At 36.7% G+C, this 17,388-nt stretch overlaps 2 protein-coding genes across 2 annotated transcripts; both read right to left on the bottom strand.

Moving 5' to 3' along the window:
* Window positions 1-1,387: 1,387 nt before the first annotated feature.
* Window positions 1,388-6,419, bottom strand: LOC147536522 (putative methyltransferase PMT26). Its single transcript, XM_086644765.1, has 8 exons — window positions 5,662-6,419; window positions 4,664-4,813; window positions 3,790-4,060; window positions 3,425-3,535; window positions 2,997-3,171; window positions 2,425-2,697; window positions 1,890-2,084; window positions 1,388-1,729 (listed from the first exon to the last, which is right to left on the bottom strand). The coding sequence occupies exons 1-8, from the start codon at window positions 6,274-6,276 to the stop codon at window positions 1,501-1,503; spliced, it is 2,019 nt and encodes a 672-aa protein (XP_086500891.1). The 5' UTR covers window positions 6,277-6,419; the 3' UTR covers window positions 1,388-1,500.
* A 534-nt stretch (window positions 6,420-6,953) lies between these two features.
* On the bottom strand, window positions 6,954-9,777 carry LOC147536521 (wall-associated receptor kinase 5-like). The gene is made up of 3 exons (XM_086641356.1): window positions 8,846-9,777; window positions 8,565-8,720; window positions 6,954-8,477 (listed from the first exon to the last, which is right to left on the bottom strand). The coding sequence occupies exons 1-3, from the start codon at window positions 9,768-9,770 to the stop codon at window positions 7,279-7,281; spliced, it is 2,280 nt and encodes a 759-aa protein (XP_086497482.1). The 5' UTR covers window positions 9,771-9,777; the 3' UTR covers window positions 6,954-7,278.
* Window positions 9,778-17,388: the final 7,611 nt, after the last annotated feature.

Below are 17,388 nucleotides of genomic sequence, written 5' to 3'. Positions count from 1 at the left end.
CTTCAAATTTGGCCCCTTTTTCATTTTTCAGTTTCCTTTTCGGTCGGAAGTTAGTGAGCTGTCCTTTTCATACAAAATTACCCCTAAACTACCTTCCTCAGTTCCTTGTTTGGCCAAATTTTTTTGAGTCACAAGACTCATTGTTAATTACTTGTCAAATCAGTCTACCACCCTTTGGTGTAACGGTTGGACACCCCTCTTAAGTCCATGAGGTCGTGGGATCGAGTCTCGGTGGAAGCAGTTGCTATCAAGATTTATCCTATGTAATTTAGGCTATAAATAATGTAATAATTTGTCAGGCTTTAGGCCTCTTTGTTGTCGAGCTTTAGGCCTCTCTTCTTTCTTCTTTCTTCTTTCTTCTCTTTCCTCGTATCCTCTTTCCCTCTCTTATTGTCACACGAACTTTCCGGTGAAGGGGATCTCCCTTCGCCGGAAAGTCGTCTCCAGACGCCTTTGTTTGGTTTCCAGACGAAGGATTTCGGCGAAGGGAAAACCCCTTCGACGGAACGGTTACAAAAAAAAAAGGGGGAAGAGAGAGAGAGATAGAGAGGCAGATAGAGGAGAGAGAGAAGAGGAGATGAGCTCAAATTGTAAAGGGTCATTTCTTAACTCTAATGAAAAACTATCTTGGTATTGAACTATTGAAGTATGTTTTGTCAATGTGAAATTAGGGATGACGTATTTGGTATTAGTTGTGAATTCCACTCACGCGTGATCGAAACTTAACATGATATGAAAATTAGCCACCCCATTGTCACTTGTTAAGTTTCGATCACACGTGAGTGGACATTTGGGATTAATTTCACATTGACAAAACATACTTCAATAGTTCAATACCATCATAGTTTTTTATTAGAGTTAAGAAATGACCCTTTACAATTTGAGTTCATCTCCTTTCCTTGTTAGCATTTTCTCCTTTTTCTTTCTAGGGTTTCTAACTATTACTTAGGTCTGACGTTGGTGTTAGTGAAGATAGAAATGTATGTGTTATCTATTGGTAGTTTACATTTCTATGTGTTAATATGTATGTAATATGTGCACAGGAAGGAAAGACAGTGTGGTCTCAGAATTCTCAGAATCATAACAAGTTTAGTTAGAATCCCTAGAAAGAACTACAACTTCACACAACAAGATCGTGGGACTACTTTCTAGGTTTCATAGAGTCTGTCAGACGAGTTTCACCGATGACCGATTCTGAGAAACTCGTTTCACAGATTCTGGGAATCCTAGAGAGGGGTCGGTTTCCCAGCTCCCAAGGATGAACATTTGCTACGAGAAAAGACCAGAAACTGATCCTCCTCTCTGCAAAGAAACGGATGATCCAAATGTCGCCTGGTAGGCTTTTAAGTGTGTAGTAAATGATGAACCATGCCAAACGAGAGATCAATTAACAAATAGTAAATGAACTAACCTTTTAAGCTCTAAGAGAATCAAATGATTACAGAAAATCTAGGTTATGGCCGTGGTTGTAGACGTTATATTTTGGACATATAACATACATTAAGCAATAGATGATGCTATTGTTTCGACCTCTTTAGGACGCCACATTGTCTTTTGAACACAAAGCAATCCTTCCTTATCCTTCATGTAACTTAACCGAATCTCCCAATTCATAGACCTTGCCATATTTTCTATGTCATTGATCGCCTCCACTTCGTCACGCACAATCAAATATCCTTCTGGCCTTAGTATCCTATCGATTTCTGCAAAGACAGCAACTAAATTGCACCTGCACCCAAAAAAAAGCGCACATACTTGAGAAACATAAAACTTGTGAAGTATCGATATCCTACACCAGTAAGGCGTAAGTTACGACAACTTAAACAAAATCCAAATATGGAGCTACTGATACTAAAGTAATGCAAATATAGCTGGAGATAGTGGATTACTTGTTCTTGAGTATAGAGAAAAGATGATCAGCATGAAGAAGGTCGTATGATCTTGGGTAAGTGTTAAACGATTCACACCAATCATGATAGATACCGAACAATCCACGTTCGTAGATAATTGGAAGTGTGTCAGGTGAATCAATTGGTACCACATTCATGACCCATACTTTTAAGTCCTTCATAGCTGCAGCGAAACTGCACGGACAAAAGAAAATAGACGAGTCAGACTCAACAAAGTTAGAATCATACAATAAAAAAAAATGTACACTTGCATATCCTTTAAGTATATTCCTTATATCTTCTTTATACTATGATGTCGATTAGTGGAAAGAGAAGTTGGATTAAAGTGGTTTTTTTTCTCAATGTCTGAATCTTAATTGTCTGACTCAAATAGACTTAAAATCAGCTATTTAGACGACCCAGACATCTCTGGTAAGACAAAAAGAAACATTCTAACATTTGAGTCAAGTCAATTCAGATCTAGAGTTAGATTTCAAATCTGACTTAGCAAAAAACACTACCTAAAGCTACTTACCCTCCATAAACAGATCTCATATCCATGATATTTCTCACATTGGACCAACTGATTCCCATTCCATTCAGATATGATTTTGTTACAACAAGTTTCCAGTGCTCGTAATCCTGTGTAAAATCCTCTGGCGTGGGTTTTCCGTAGACTCCAACCTGAGAATTCTTCAACCAATATGGTGATCTTTCCAACCTCTCCGGCCACTGCCCTGGCCACTTCGATCCTCGCTCTGATTCATCAGCTGGGAGTTTGTGTACACAACCCTTAAGAGAAACATTCCTACAGAAACCCAAATAAGATTTTAGGGGCAGTTTTTTCGGCGTGTTTTAAAATAATCAAACTCGCCTGATTCGGACTTGTCTGAATTTGTATCGCCTGAGCTAGTCTGACCTTATGGCACAATAATCATTTCGGGTTGTTTCAGATAATGAGCTCTTAACTCGGACTTATTGATGTCTGACTCAAGTACACCCAAAATCAACCATGAGTCAGCCATTCAAACAAGTCACAATCGAAAATGTGGTCAGATTTCAGATCTGAATTTGAAAAAAGAAACACATTTATTGTTCAGAACATACCAAGCGGTATTTGGATCATCAGAGTTTTCACAAAGTGGAGGATCATTTGCTGGTCTATTCTCATAACATTCGTTTGATGAAGTCTTCCTATATATTGCTGCTCCCGCATAGTTTTGTCTATCTTTTTTGACGGTCACGAGCTCCCAGCACATCTTCTTTGTTAGTTCCAACATGGCTGCATACAAAATATAATTCAAAGGAAAATTCTACTTGTCTCAGTGATATGTCCCGACAGAATCGGCAAATGTGAAATTTGATTTACCGTTTGGCATTCTCTAATCCTAAAGCGAAGATTTGATACTTAGAAATGTTGAGCACTTCCGTGGGCTAGACGTGATCTAGCCCTTCTCGACTCAAAATATAAATGGGAAGGTAATAATATCATATTTGGTTAAAAGACCAACGTGTTGAGCCAGGAAAAGAATTACCATCCCAAATCTCGACATCTTCTTTCTCCTTAAGGTAAACTGGTGTAGCTGACCATACAAAGTATCCACCGGGTCTAAGCACTCGATTAAGCTCCAACAGAAGTCTACCACCTGAATATTTTACAGAGAAATGAATCTACAATAAAGAGAAGAAGGTATAGTGCGAGTTTCTTTTATCAAATTCAGATTTGAAATCTGACTCGGAATTTTAATTATTCCAATTTGATTTCAGGATGTTTACTTTTTATTGACTCGTGTGTCTGGATGGCTAACTCAGCCTGGTTTTTGGTCTGTTTGTCTCTTACATAAATTAAGATCTTATTGTCTGAAACACCACCGTATGTTGAGTTCCAAGTCGAAAATACCTTCGATATGCCAAGGAACTCGGCAACGAGCACACTGGATGACATCAAAGACTCTACCAGGGAAAGGTAGTCTCTTGGTTCCCATGACAGCTGATACAGCTGGAATGCCTCTTTCAAGTGCAAATTGAACTTGAGCTTCATGTTCATCCTTGGGAGCAAGTGACATAGTGAGCACATCTTTGTCGAAGAGATACCCTCCAAAGCTAGCCACACCACATCCGACATCCAATATCACACGACTTTGTTTTCCCCATGCTATCTCAGGCACAGCCTATGATATATGCAAGTCAAAGTTATCAATGACCTATAGTTTTATATATTATTTGCATACACTTCTGTCCTCTTACACGATAGCGCACATGCATAATTTGACTAGCTTGGTGTTTTTCTTTTCTCTAAGTCAGATATAAAATCAGACTCGAGAACTGAATGAATTTGAAACAGATTTCAGAATGTTTACTCAACAGTTATATTTGCCCGAAAGTTTAGGCCGAAATCCGGTCGGAATCCCACATGGATTGGTGGATTTCGCCCAAACCATCAAAAGAGAGAAATTTTGGGCAAAACCCGGTTGTTCACATCGGATTCCCGCCAAGTTTCGGCCAGAATATTATGGCGGAGTAACATTTTCTAGTTTCTCATGAAGTCTTACTCGAGCTGATTTGGGTCTACTGCACAAAAAGTAAGTCTGAATTAGAGGCTGTCGTGTGAAATAACCGACTAGTGTGCTCCTCACAGAGGCAAGTTAGATCAGACGAGTCAAATCCAAACAACTAAAAAAAAGAACCGCGTAAGCATAATTTCGAACAAAATCAATACATCATTACATTAAAAACATAAATAATGTAGATTAGGATATTTAGGAACATCTTACATCTTCAATAAATTCAATATAATGCAAGGCACCACGCCTGAATTGAGTTCCACCACCAGGAAATATGAGATAATCTCCACCAACTTTGACCCAACCTAGGGGCCCCTTTATCACTGCTAGCTGGGTGTGGGGAGTGTTAGAGAACCATACCTGCAAAATGTAAACTAAGGTCTTCATACCATGACAATGGAGAATGATTTTGAAGGCGAGACGAATATGAAGGGGCACAAGATTGGACACACTAATCTTGTTGTTAATTGCCTATGTATGAGTTTATACCACTTGATTAGCCAATTGTTGGCAAAATGGTAAAGATTTTGCCAATAGTGATAATTACACATTTCAAATTTAATGAAGCTTGAGGTAGTAGAATAACCAGCCCAACCAGAACATGTAAATTGAATAAGAGTGAGGTCACTAGAGTATGAAAGTTATATACCACGGCATATGGTAAGGGTACGGTATACATTGTGCATTATTATGTGAACTGCGATCATCTTACGTAAAGTAACCCAGCTAAAAAGTACTTTGCGGTTAAGAGACTGTGACATACCATATTCGACAAATGACATGTCGATATTGAGCAGGGTTATGAGATCGTGTTTATTATGAAGACGACTTATCGCTATTAAGACTAGAGTCTTTTAGGAGTTACCTAATATATGTTCTATATGAGAAAGAAAAATATCCCATAGGGAGCATGATACTTTGGACCTTAGACGAAACAAAATTTACAAACCACAACTGAAAGGCCTGTTTTAGTCCACCACATCTTGCAAACTTATGTCGAGAGGTCTAATCTAGTCCGTATAAGAAAATCTGTAAACTACTATCAGGAGGCCTATTTTAGTTCATATAGAGATTTTTTTCTCGAAAGATAATATATGTATCTATCTCTCGAACCCGAGACTTAAAGGGTATCAAACAACTCCAGCCAAGGGTTGTTGACTCATTCTGAGAAATTTCGAAAATTACTCTATGCACAAAAGAGATTTTACCTTTTTCCTGCTTGTAGGCCACTGAATAGGCTGCCTATATCCTTGTGGAAGAGGGACAAGACAAGTGGGACCTTCTTTAGGGCAATGTCTCTCTCTATGTTCATAATGACTTCTACTTGGTAATTGCTTAATAGCTTCTATATTATCAAGACATGGTATATAATCTGCTCCAGCAGTCACATTACAAACTTTCCAACTATACCTTTTTAAAACCTCATCTTTGGTATCAATATTCAATAATACCTCATTTTGTTTCTTACCCTCATTCAGATCTTGATCCTGGTTTGTGTTTATGACCTTCTCTCTTCTCTCCTCATCATATGATTTATCTTCTTGATCTTCATGGCTGCCATTAATGTTATCTTCAAGTGAACTAATAACAATTGATGAATCTACCCTTTTTTCGTCGTTTTCGGGTAAATCTCCTTCTAACTTGAGAGAATCATTATCACTTACTAATTCATTCACTTCTTCAACATTTTGTATAGGGTTTACTACTAATGAAGATTTGAATAGAAAAACACCAAGTAAGCAAAGAGTGACAAATGAAATGACAAGTTTTGTTGAAGAAGAATAAGAAGATATTGACTTCTTACTATACTTCCCAAGACTCATTTTCTTTTTCTCACATGAAAATTTTGTTCTCAAGAAGTATTAATCTTATTGATTAGAGAGAGAAAATACTAAATCTGAGATCTTTACATTAGCAATAAGGATGATAATTGAGTGAGTGAATAAAATATGATCAATTCAAACTTATATGAATAAAATAAAACAATTTGAGAAATAAAAAGGTGTTCAATTAGCACATGTCCTGAGACGATTGTCTCCTATTGTGCACGTGAGTTCTTCAACGGAGTATTATAGAGAGTGCCTTTATAAATGCCTCTTTAAAAGGGTTAATTCTAATTTGGCCCTTAATTTGTGACCGAGAGAAAAATTAGGCCTCCTTATATATTTTTCATTTCCAATTTAGCCCCCAATATTAATACTCCATTTCGTTCGATCTATGTTTTTCTTTCCAATTTAGCCCCCCAAACCATTATTTTGTTTATCAAGCTTAATAATTAATATTTTCTTTTATTTTTCATCTTACATTTCAAAAGGTTCCTTTCTCTTTCATCCTCAAAAGAAATGAGTTGCTGCCAGAAGATTGGCGGATCATTTACCGACGACCTCCAATAATAATAATAATAACTTCTTTCTTTTCCTCTCTTTCCTCTCCCTCTTCCACCACAACCATCAGCTTCTTCTTCTTCGTCTTCATGTATCTATATTATGATGCAGAAATAGAGCAAAAGAAACACAAATTTCTCACTACTAATACAACCACAACTACTTATACAACTACATCCAACTTCTCTACAGTAGTACATAACCTGAGTTCATGGGATTACTTCTTAGAACCCGGCCCCATGGATCTATGGAGTTTAAACATTGCATCTGATGCTATAATTTAAACTTTTACATATATTTTTACAAAACAATAAAAAGAAGATGATGTTATTATTATAAACATCATTTACACACATCAAACTTGAGATGCAAATAATACAATACTCAATATAACAATTCAACACTCACACAACAATAAAAATATGTGGATAGTACTATATATCAGTGGCCGAAGTTATTAGTTTCTAAAAACATATTTGGATCAATACTATATTCTTCGGAGTCTAGGACTGTGGAGTAGATCAATGGGACACCATAGAGATCGGTTGGCTCAGACGGTAACTTTGTTTTCTTTTCATAGTTTGGTTGACGATCCGATGCATGTGCATCCATCTTTCTTAGGGTTTCTAGTTGTATTGCTACGTCTTTCATGGAGGGCCTTTCTTCACCCTTTAAGTACAAGCATCTCCTTGCAAGCTCTGCAACTGCAAGGACTTGATCCTTGTTGACCTCATTCACCACCCGAGCATCGAGAATTTGGGACAAACTATTGTTTTCAAATAATGAAATGAAGTATGTGGAAAGGTTCCTTTGTTCTTGAGATCTTTCTAGAGAAATTGGTTTTTCTCCTGTTAAAAGTTCGACAAGAACTACACCGAAACTATAAACATCACTTTTCTCTGTCAATTGACTAGAATTAAAGTACTCAGGGTCCAAATATCCTAAAGTTCCTCGCACTAACGTGGTAAATGGTTCTTTCTCCAGTGGAACCAACCTAGACGCACCAAAATCTGATACTTTCGCGTTGTAATTTTCATCCAATAATATATTTGACAACTTTATATCTCTATGAATAATCGGTATAGACGCTGCAGAGTGTAAATATGCAAGTGCTCCTGCAGTTTCGGTAGCAACCCTCAAACGACTTTTCCAAGAAATTGAGGGCATTTCCTTACCTTGGGAATGAATATGCTGACAGAGTGTCCCATTCGAAATGTATTCATAAACAAGCAAAGGAACTTTAGTTTCTAGACAACATCCCAAGAGTTTCACCACGTTACGATGGTTGATATGTGTTAGAATGACAACTTCATTTATGAATTGCTCAATTTGACTTTGGTCAACTACCTTGGACTTTTTTATCGCAACGATATGATTATCAGATAAAATACCCTTGTACACAGTACCATAACCTCCTTCTCCGAGGATTCTATCCTTGCTATAATTGTCGGTCGCTAATTCAAGCTCTTTTCCAGTAAAAATCTTAGCAGAATCTACAGCCACGCCATTTGAAGTTAATTGTTGTTTTAATAGCAAACCACCATTTTGCAGAAAGTTGTGTTTGTTCTGTCTTCTTGTTCTCATGCTAGAGCATAAGAAATAACTCCCAATAATTAAAATCAAGACTGGTAATCCAATACCTGCATCGACAATATTATTTCAATTAATAAAGCGAAAATTGTCTAGTGGACTCCGTTATATATGAACTATCGGCGGGTAAATATTACCTAGTGTGACCTCTTTGAGAGGAAACTTCTTTCTCTTGCATTCTTTACCATCAAGAAAACGTCCCTTTGGACAAGAGCAAGTATAGTTTCCGTTGGTGTTTGTACATTTACCTCCAATACAATGATTAACGTTTCGATCCTCACATTCATTTATATCTGTCAAGTTTTTACATAAAGATTCATAGATTATAGATAGGTAAAGGCATAAAGCAATTTATAAAATTTATGTTTTCTGAATCAAAGTTCATAGTTGATGGATGAAATGATTATAGCGCACGTACCTTGGCATCCAGGACTAAGATAAGGATTACCCTCGTAACCTGTATCACAAATGCAACGGTACCCAAGATTATTATCTGTATTGTTACAGAAACTATGTGATTGGCATATATCTTGTGGAACTTCTCCACAACTCTTATTCCCTATTGCCCAGTCCAAAACGAAAGGTATTTCTTCCCCTCTAGTAGTAAAATTGCTGGTTAGGAGAAGATCTGTAGTTGAAAAAGAGTATTGATCTTCTTCAACCATGAAAGCATATTCGCAAGGAGCAAAAGACGATACATTTGCATGGTTGGTCAAGCTGCCCACAGTCATAGCAAATGCATTTATCCCCTTTCTGATTTCTGCTTTGCAACATCCGCTGCTAGAACTGCAAGACCCTTCCTTCAAATCTTCCTTATTGGAACATTCTGACACACAAGTAATAGTATAATTCTTACGTTGTTGATCAAAAATAATCATCATCCCTAGGGTGTTGCAACCCACTACAAAGAACTTGTTTTCGGTGTATGAAATCGTAAAAGGTGTTCTAGCCAAGGTTGAGTAGGTAAAATTTGTACCCGGCACCAACCCAGCTGATGGATTATTACATTTATAAGACATAAATTGTTTTACGCGAATTTCGGTGTCCGATATGCTTATTATTTCAATGTTATCGCCAAGAATGGCCTTGGGAGGATCATAACTTGTATTGCAGTTTATTTTGTAGCCGTACCCAACTCCAGGGATCGAACAATCAGCTTCATTTGTATTCACTTCTATACCAAATGGATAAGGAATGCTAACATTCCCACATTTGGCTTGGCAATTCGGTTTACTTCCGACGAGCGTAGTTGATGATGCTAAAGCAAGCCAGCAAGAGATAAGGTGTATTAAGATAAGTTGTAGAAACATATTGTAGTACAAAGTAGCAGACTGGAGTGCCATTGTTAAGGTGGTGATCAAGTTTTGTGGTTTAGGTTTGATTAAATACTAAAATGAAGGAGAATTTGACTTCACTAATTAGAATTAGTCTAATTATTTTCTTATGTTTTTTGATAGAGTTGGCCGTCTAATTTATCAATAAGCAGATGAACTATATTATATTGTCATTAGCTGTTTTAATGAATTAATTTAGTGTTGATTAAGATTTAATGGAAGACTTATCTTGTGATTTTTCTCGCTCGAATTGTACATGGTGACAACAATATATATTATTTATTTGTTGTCAAGGAATACAAAGATGATGCATGACAATTGATTAATTCAACATTTTTTTTGTTGAAAGAATAATTCAACGTTTGCATCATCAATCTCCTGAGCCAAATGAATTTAAAACTGTCAGATTCGAAAAGCTAATTGATTTAATTGAACACAAGACTAGATCATCACATATTTAAACCTATATTGAAAGAGATCGTCATAACATTGAAAAATCTTGTAAAAGATATAATTTTGTGTAATAGAATTTTAAGATCACAACTTTGGAGAAACAAATTAAGAAATCTTTTTAAGTTTTCTTCGATCTCCCCACTACTGGCAAGTGGCAAACTCCCATTGCCAAGGACCATTTTTAATTTTTAATTTTTTTCTCTCTCGTTCTATTCCTCTCACCACCACCAGTCTCTCTCTCTCTTGAGGGAGGAGGAGAGAGAGAGAAAGGAAGGAAGAAGAGAGAGAGAGAGAGGAAGAGGAGAGAAATGATGGTGGTGGCTAACAAGACCCGCCCTGAGATTTCGGAAGAGCGAAGCAAGATTTAAGAATGTGGCACATGCACGTTTTGCAAGAAAAAAAATTGTATTTCAGAACTCTCTTCAGTTTCTTTACACATAACGTGAGGTTTAAACATGAAACATGTATTCATAACTATGCAATCTGAATCGAACGATTTGATTGAGTTACTCAAAATTGGCTAGGATTCGGGGAATCTTTAGTCGAAAACTCGATTAGATGGTTCAACGAGTCCAGAACTCGACGAGTCATTAGCTTGTTCAGTTTCCTTCTTTTGTAAACAAGAAAAAAAAAACATACACTAGAAAATGATTTCATAAAAGAAAACAAATAACTTCGGTCTTTTTTTGTGTGGTTTGATGGTGACTGTAGTGGAGGTTTAGTAATTGTGGTGGTTGAGGTTTATCAATGTGGTGGTGGTGGAGGTATAGTGGTTGTGGTGGAGGTATAGTGGTTGTGGTAGAAATGTCAACTACATTAACTAAATAAGAATAAATGCAATTTAATAGGACAAAAAAACTTTTATTTGAGAGTGAACTTGGGTTGTTTGGACTCAGCACCATGTTCTCTACCAATTGAGCAAAAGTACAATAAATATTGGTTCTAGTAATTTTTCAACCCACCCCCCCCCCCCCCCCCCCCCCCCACCCCCCCAGGGGTGTACACGAGCCGAGCTCTTAACAAGCTGCTCGAGCTCGGCTAGACTATTGCTCGTGCTCGACTCGAATATTAACGAGCCCGAGCTTAACACGAGCTCAAAATCAAGCTCGTTTATACCGATCTTGAACATTCTTTAGTGTATCACGAGCTACTCGTGAACAACTGGTTTAACATACTCTTATAATAGTATAGTACATAATTACGTATTGAAACTTGTACATTAAATATCAACCATTAAAAAATTATCGGAATATGAATCATTAATCATTATTATTGTATGTGACAAATGATCATTGAAGTATTTTGATGGTTTAGAAAGTTTTAATTTGAAGTATTTTGATAAACGAGCTTAAAATGATGCGAGCTCGAGTTCGAGCTATTTCAAACTTATACGAACCGAGCTTGAACAAGTGGACAATTACTCGAACGAGCTCGAGCTCGACAGTCAAATACACGAACCGAGCTTGAACATCTTACTACTCGGCTCGGCTCGACTCGAGTACACCCCTACCCCCCCCCCCCCCCCCAAATTCTTTTTCTTATAGTCATCCTGATAGGCCCTAAGACCCGAAGCGAGGTTTTGTTTGGTTGCCACTAGAGCTGCCCTGGTGACGGAAAGGGGTGGTGGGAGATGAGGAAGAAAAACAAGTTTTGTTGCTTTTAAAAATTTAATGAAATTCACAAATTTTCTTTAAATTTTGCATTCTGAAAAAAAAAAAAATTATTTCTCAAAACGACAACCAACTTTAAACCGTTCATTAAATATAAACGGTGAACATACAATCCTATTGGTTCTGTTTGTCTGATTCAAGCATGTTCAAGTTGAAAGCTAAACCAAATTCATTTGGCTCAGGCTTTGGATTGTAGCCGGCTCAAGTTTCTTTCTAAGAAGATAAATTTTCTCCAATGACCTCAATTGAATGAGGTCCCTGTATATAAATTTGAGTAATTAATTCTGTTGTAGTCCCTAATTTGTGACCAACTGCCCGTGTTGACCTCATAAGTGTTCGGCAGTTCGATTTGACCACCATGATCATTTTTTTAACTTTTTGAAAATACCTTTCAGGTCAAAATGAAATTAATCTCCAAAAAATATTACAAAATATTAGTATCTAACGCATATCCTGTTCTCTCCACTTCATCCCATCTATCCTCCACTTCATCTCTTCCACTCTCCACTTTTTTACCCTTCGTCTCCAGTAGAAGGTCGTCGACCGCTAACCTTCGCCAGCGACCTTCAACCCTTTACAATAATGATTTCTTCTTCTTCACGTCACCACCATCAATCCCAATATTTTTTTCTTCTTTTCCCTCTCTTATCTCGCTCTTCTTCTATTCTCTCTCTCTCTCTCTCTCTCTCTCTCTCTCTCTCTCTCTCTCTCTTATGTGGCGATGGGGCTCATCCCCTTCGCCGCACAGAGATAAGAGAAGAAAAAGAAAGTAGAGGAAGAACAAATTATTAAAAAATTAGGGTTAGTGGTGGGGTAAAAAAGGATTGAAAGTCGTTGAAAAGGTTGTCTGTCGGTGACCCCCTGTCGGTTGGAGAAGGTTGTTTCTTGACGACCATGGAGAAAATATGTGACATGTAAGGTTTGATGTTGTGGATGAGAGAAAAATGAGTGAGGTGGACTTATTTTGTATAATCATCTAAACTGCAACCACAAGGGTATTTTTTAGAAAAAAAATAAAAATAAAATTGGTGTTAGTGACCAAAATGAACTGTCGACACATTTAAGGCCTAAAATGCGGGGTGGTCACAAATTGGGGACCATAACAAAATTAATCTTATAAATTTAAGTTACAATCTTCTCAGATTCTGTTTACAATTTAATGAGTTAATCATTTTGGTAGCATAAAAGTTAACTATAATATCAAATCAATTGAAGATTTGGGAGAGTTGAAAACCCAAATTTGCTATCAACTTCTTGGATGCCTATATTAATATAATGTTGATATATTTATGCAAAAGAAATATAATGTTGATATATATGCTTATGATCTTCCCTTGGGTGGTCCTGGGGTCAGAAAATGAAACTCTCAAACATAAGTATTTGCAATGAGACTCGTTCAAACCTTTTGGTCGAAATATTGGCCACTTGATGTTGAGTAGGTATAGAATGATTTTCGTTCAATGTTGCGGTCGACGGCTTCCTACCGGAAACCTTGAAGGTTTGATGATGTGGTGGTGAGAAAAATGTAAATTCATCTTAAATAGTCTAAATTACACTAACACCAAAAGGGTATTTTTGAAGAAAAATAAAAACAAAAAATTGGTTTTGAAAGCCAAACGAACTGCGGAAAAATTATAGGGGACAAAATGGTTTGTTGGTCAGAAACTGAGAGCCAAAACTAACTTAAACAGATAAATTTGAGTTCCAATCTTTTGAGATTTTGTTTACAATTGAAAGAGTCAACCATTTTGGTAAGCATATAAGAAAATTGCAATATCAAATCAACTAAAGATTAGAGAAGGTCAGCTCTCTATATAAACAAAAAAAACATATTTGAATTCAGCTTCCTCCCATTGCCTATATCGATATGGGAGGTTTTTACAGGCAATGCCCAAACTTGTTAAAAGCAAATTTGCTTAAGGCAATTAGGCAATGTCTTAATTAATGTTTGACCTAACGGCATAACTGACGCCGTTAGGTTGTCGTTGCCCGGCGATCATAACAAAAAAAAATATTTCTTGTTATTCTTTCCTTCTTCGTCTTCCATCCCCGGCGAAGGACGAACAGTCGTCAACAATCTCCAGGCGGCGATTGTTTTTTTCTTTTTTATACCTAAGTTCAATATTCCTGGGTTTGCACTTTTATGAGATCGAACTTAGGACCTCTGCATTGCAGAGTGTGTGCACTGACCAACTACGCTACCAGTTGTTGGCGATAACCACCTTTATAACCTATATTTACTTCAAAGATTGAATAGAAAATCCGTGAGATTTACTCTCTCAAACTCATCTCTATCTCTCGGCTACATCTCCCTCTCAGTTCCATCTCTCTTTCTCTCTCAATCGACTATAATCAACTTTGTTGATTATTAACATAAAGCTGTTATCAATTCACAAGAACGTCGGCTAAATGTCGAAATACTTAATAAATTTTCAAAGATTGAGAAACTGTTTAGTTTTTTTACGGAATTCAATGACATAGTCTAAGCAACTTCCAAACTAAGGAACTTCCAAATAAATGAAATTGCAGAATCTCAAAAAAATAATAAGAAACTATTAAAAAATAGAAATGATAGTCAAAATATTGTTTCGATGATCTAAACAATGGAATTCGACTTTAAAAGTGGAAAGTTCATGGCGAAGCTATGGTTCTTGATGGATTCCAGTTTCACATTTGGTTTCAACACTCTTACATCTTTTTCTCAATTTTAGGCTTTTTAGCTACATCGATTTCTTCCTTGATACTAGTTTCTTCCTTGATACTAGCCAAAGTCTCTACATCAGGTCCAGTTGTCGCCACTCTCGTTAACATAACTACGAACAAGGTAACTGATAAAGATATAGAAATCTCTCTCAGGATTTGAGCAAATATTTGAATTTCAAATTCAAATGTGGATATCATATTTCTCTATTCATATTATTTGGTTTCGATTGCATATATTATCATATATTGTAAATATTATTTATTTAGATAAAATATTCAGGATATATTGTAATAATCCAACTTTGATTATAAATAGAGCCTGTGCATCCTATTCAAAGGACACAGAGAAATTTACTCTTTCATGAAATCTTGAGCTGAGGTTTTCTTTTTTCTCTGTCTTCTTTATACTTGGCCTCTCTAATGGCTCCTACTAATTCTTCATCTTCTACAACTTCTTTAAACATCAACCTCACTTATCCCACCCTAACAAACCTTGTCCCACTTGTTTTCATCAAGTTAGACCACAATAATTATCTAACTTGGAAGAAACAAGTCATCCCTATTATGAAACCACAAAAACTCTATAGCCATGTTGAACCTAATTCTATCTCTCCCCCTTCCACCATTATGACCCTGAAACTAACCTACCTATTACTAATCTGGCGTTCCTCCATTGGACACAGATTGATCAAACGGTTATTTCGTGGCCAAATACCATCCTCACACCTTCAATTCTTTGTCAAACCCCTGATTTCCAAACATCAAAAGAACTTTTTCGTTCCCTTGAAGACACATTTTCTGCTCAAAACAGTGCTCGTAAGTCACAACTTATGTTTCATCTACAAACTATCCAAAAGAACTCACTCACTATGGCCGAGTACATCGGCAAAATTACAGAAATTTCAGATGCAATTTCTGCCTCTCGTGCACCTATACTTGACATTGAGTTGGTTGTCCATACATTACGTGGGTTAGGATCGGATTATGCTGCCTTTGTTACCGCGATTGAAACTCCCGAAAATCTGCCTACATTTATTCAACTTCAACCCCTATTGTATACTCAAGAGATGAAGATAACTCATCAACACTCATTATCATCTTCAACAGCCTTAGTTGCAAAAACAACAACATCTTCTCAATCTTTCGAGCCCACTCACCATCGAGGTAATTACCAACTACGAGGAGGTGTTCGTGGTGATCGATCAAATGCAAGAGGTCGAGGCCGAGCTCGATCTAATAATCAATGGGGATCTTATTCTCATAATCGTGGTTCTTCTTCTTCTTCCACACTTGGGAATCCTTCCCAATCAGAAAATTGGTCTATTGTTTGTCAAATTTGTGGTCGTAATGGTCATTCGGCTTTACAATGTTATCATCAAAGATGATTATGCATACCAACCCAATGATGTCCCTCAAAGCTTCGTTGCCTACCAACCTCAAGATATGCTTGTTGATACTAATTACTATGCCGATTCGAAAGCATCGAATCATATGACCAATGACGCAACTAATATGACAACTCGAGGACCGTACTACGGAGGTGATCATGTTGCAATTGGTAATGGTGATTTACTTTCTGTTAAGAATGTTGGTAATATCAAACTTGGTTCCCCTACTTCTTCTATTACTTTGAAGAATGTATTTCATGTGCCTTCTCTCTAAAAAAAAATTTACTTTCGGTTTCTCAACTAACAAAAGATCTAGATTGTTTCGTTGTTTTTTATCGTGATATATTTTTTGTACAGGATCGACATACGGGGAAGCGGGTCCTTCAAGGTCTTAACAAAGGGGCACTTTACCAATGTTCGGGCAAGGCACTGAGGGATTTCTCTAAGAGTCTCCAATCATTAAATTTTTATTTCCTAGGAAATAGTACTAAAAATAATGCGTGGCATATGCGCCTAGGACATCCACACTCCCGTACTTTTAATAAAAAAATTTCAAATAAAATGCTTACTCATATTAAGAATTTATCACCATCTCATATGTGTGAATCTTGTGTTCTTTCCAAACACCATCATCTCCCTTACACTTTATCAACTAATCATTCTGAAACACCCATTTCTGTAATTCACACAGATTTATGGGGACCCTCTCCAGTAACATTCTCTCAAGGATTTAGGTATTTTTTACTATTTCTTGATGAGTCTACTCGCTACACTTGGTTGTATTTTCTCAAAGAAAAATCTGATTTTGTAAAATGTTTAAGGATTTTAAGAACCTAGTTGAAAACCGGTTTAATTCCAAAATACAAATTTTACAAAGTGATGGCGGTGGCGAATTTTCTTCGACTTTATTAAAAGAATTTCTCTTCACCAATTTTCTTGTCCCCATACTCCCCAATAAAATGGGATGCTGGAAAGGTTAATTCGTCACACAGTCGAAACGGGTCTTGCACTTCTACATCAAAGTCATCTTCCAAAGCCTTTTTGGCCTGATACTTTTCGCACCGTTAATCTGATGAATCGTTTGCCAACTCCGGTTTTGCAAAATCAATCTCCTTTTTTCCTCTTATTCAACCAACATCCAAATTACAATTTTCTTAAAGTTTTTGGTTGTAGGTGTTACCCACTTCTTACACCTTATCGAAATAATAAATTAGAATTTAAAAGTAAACCTTGTGTCTTTACAGGTTATAGTGACAATCATAAAGGGTGTAAGTGTTTAAGCCCCACAACCATGAAACTTTATATCTCAACAGATGTTCTATTTGATGAAACATTGTTTCCTTATGCATTACCTTCCTTGCATGATGTTACTCGAGAGGTTACCGTTAATGAAGCACCTCAATGGGTTTTTCT

This window comes from Eschscholzia californica, unplaced genomic scaffold (assembly GCF_041429995.1).
Source record: "Eschscholzia californica isolate CP2 unplaced genomic scaffold, dmEscCali1.0.p SCAF_5, whole genome shotgun sequence".
Lineage (NCBI taxonomy): Eukaryota > Viridiplantae > Streptophyta > Magnoliopsida > Ranunculales > Papaveraceae > Eschscholzia > Eschscholzia californica.
The sequence above is the reverse complement of the archived record's forward strand: the minus strand, read 5'-3'. Positions and strand labels throughout refer to the sequence as shown.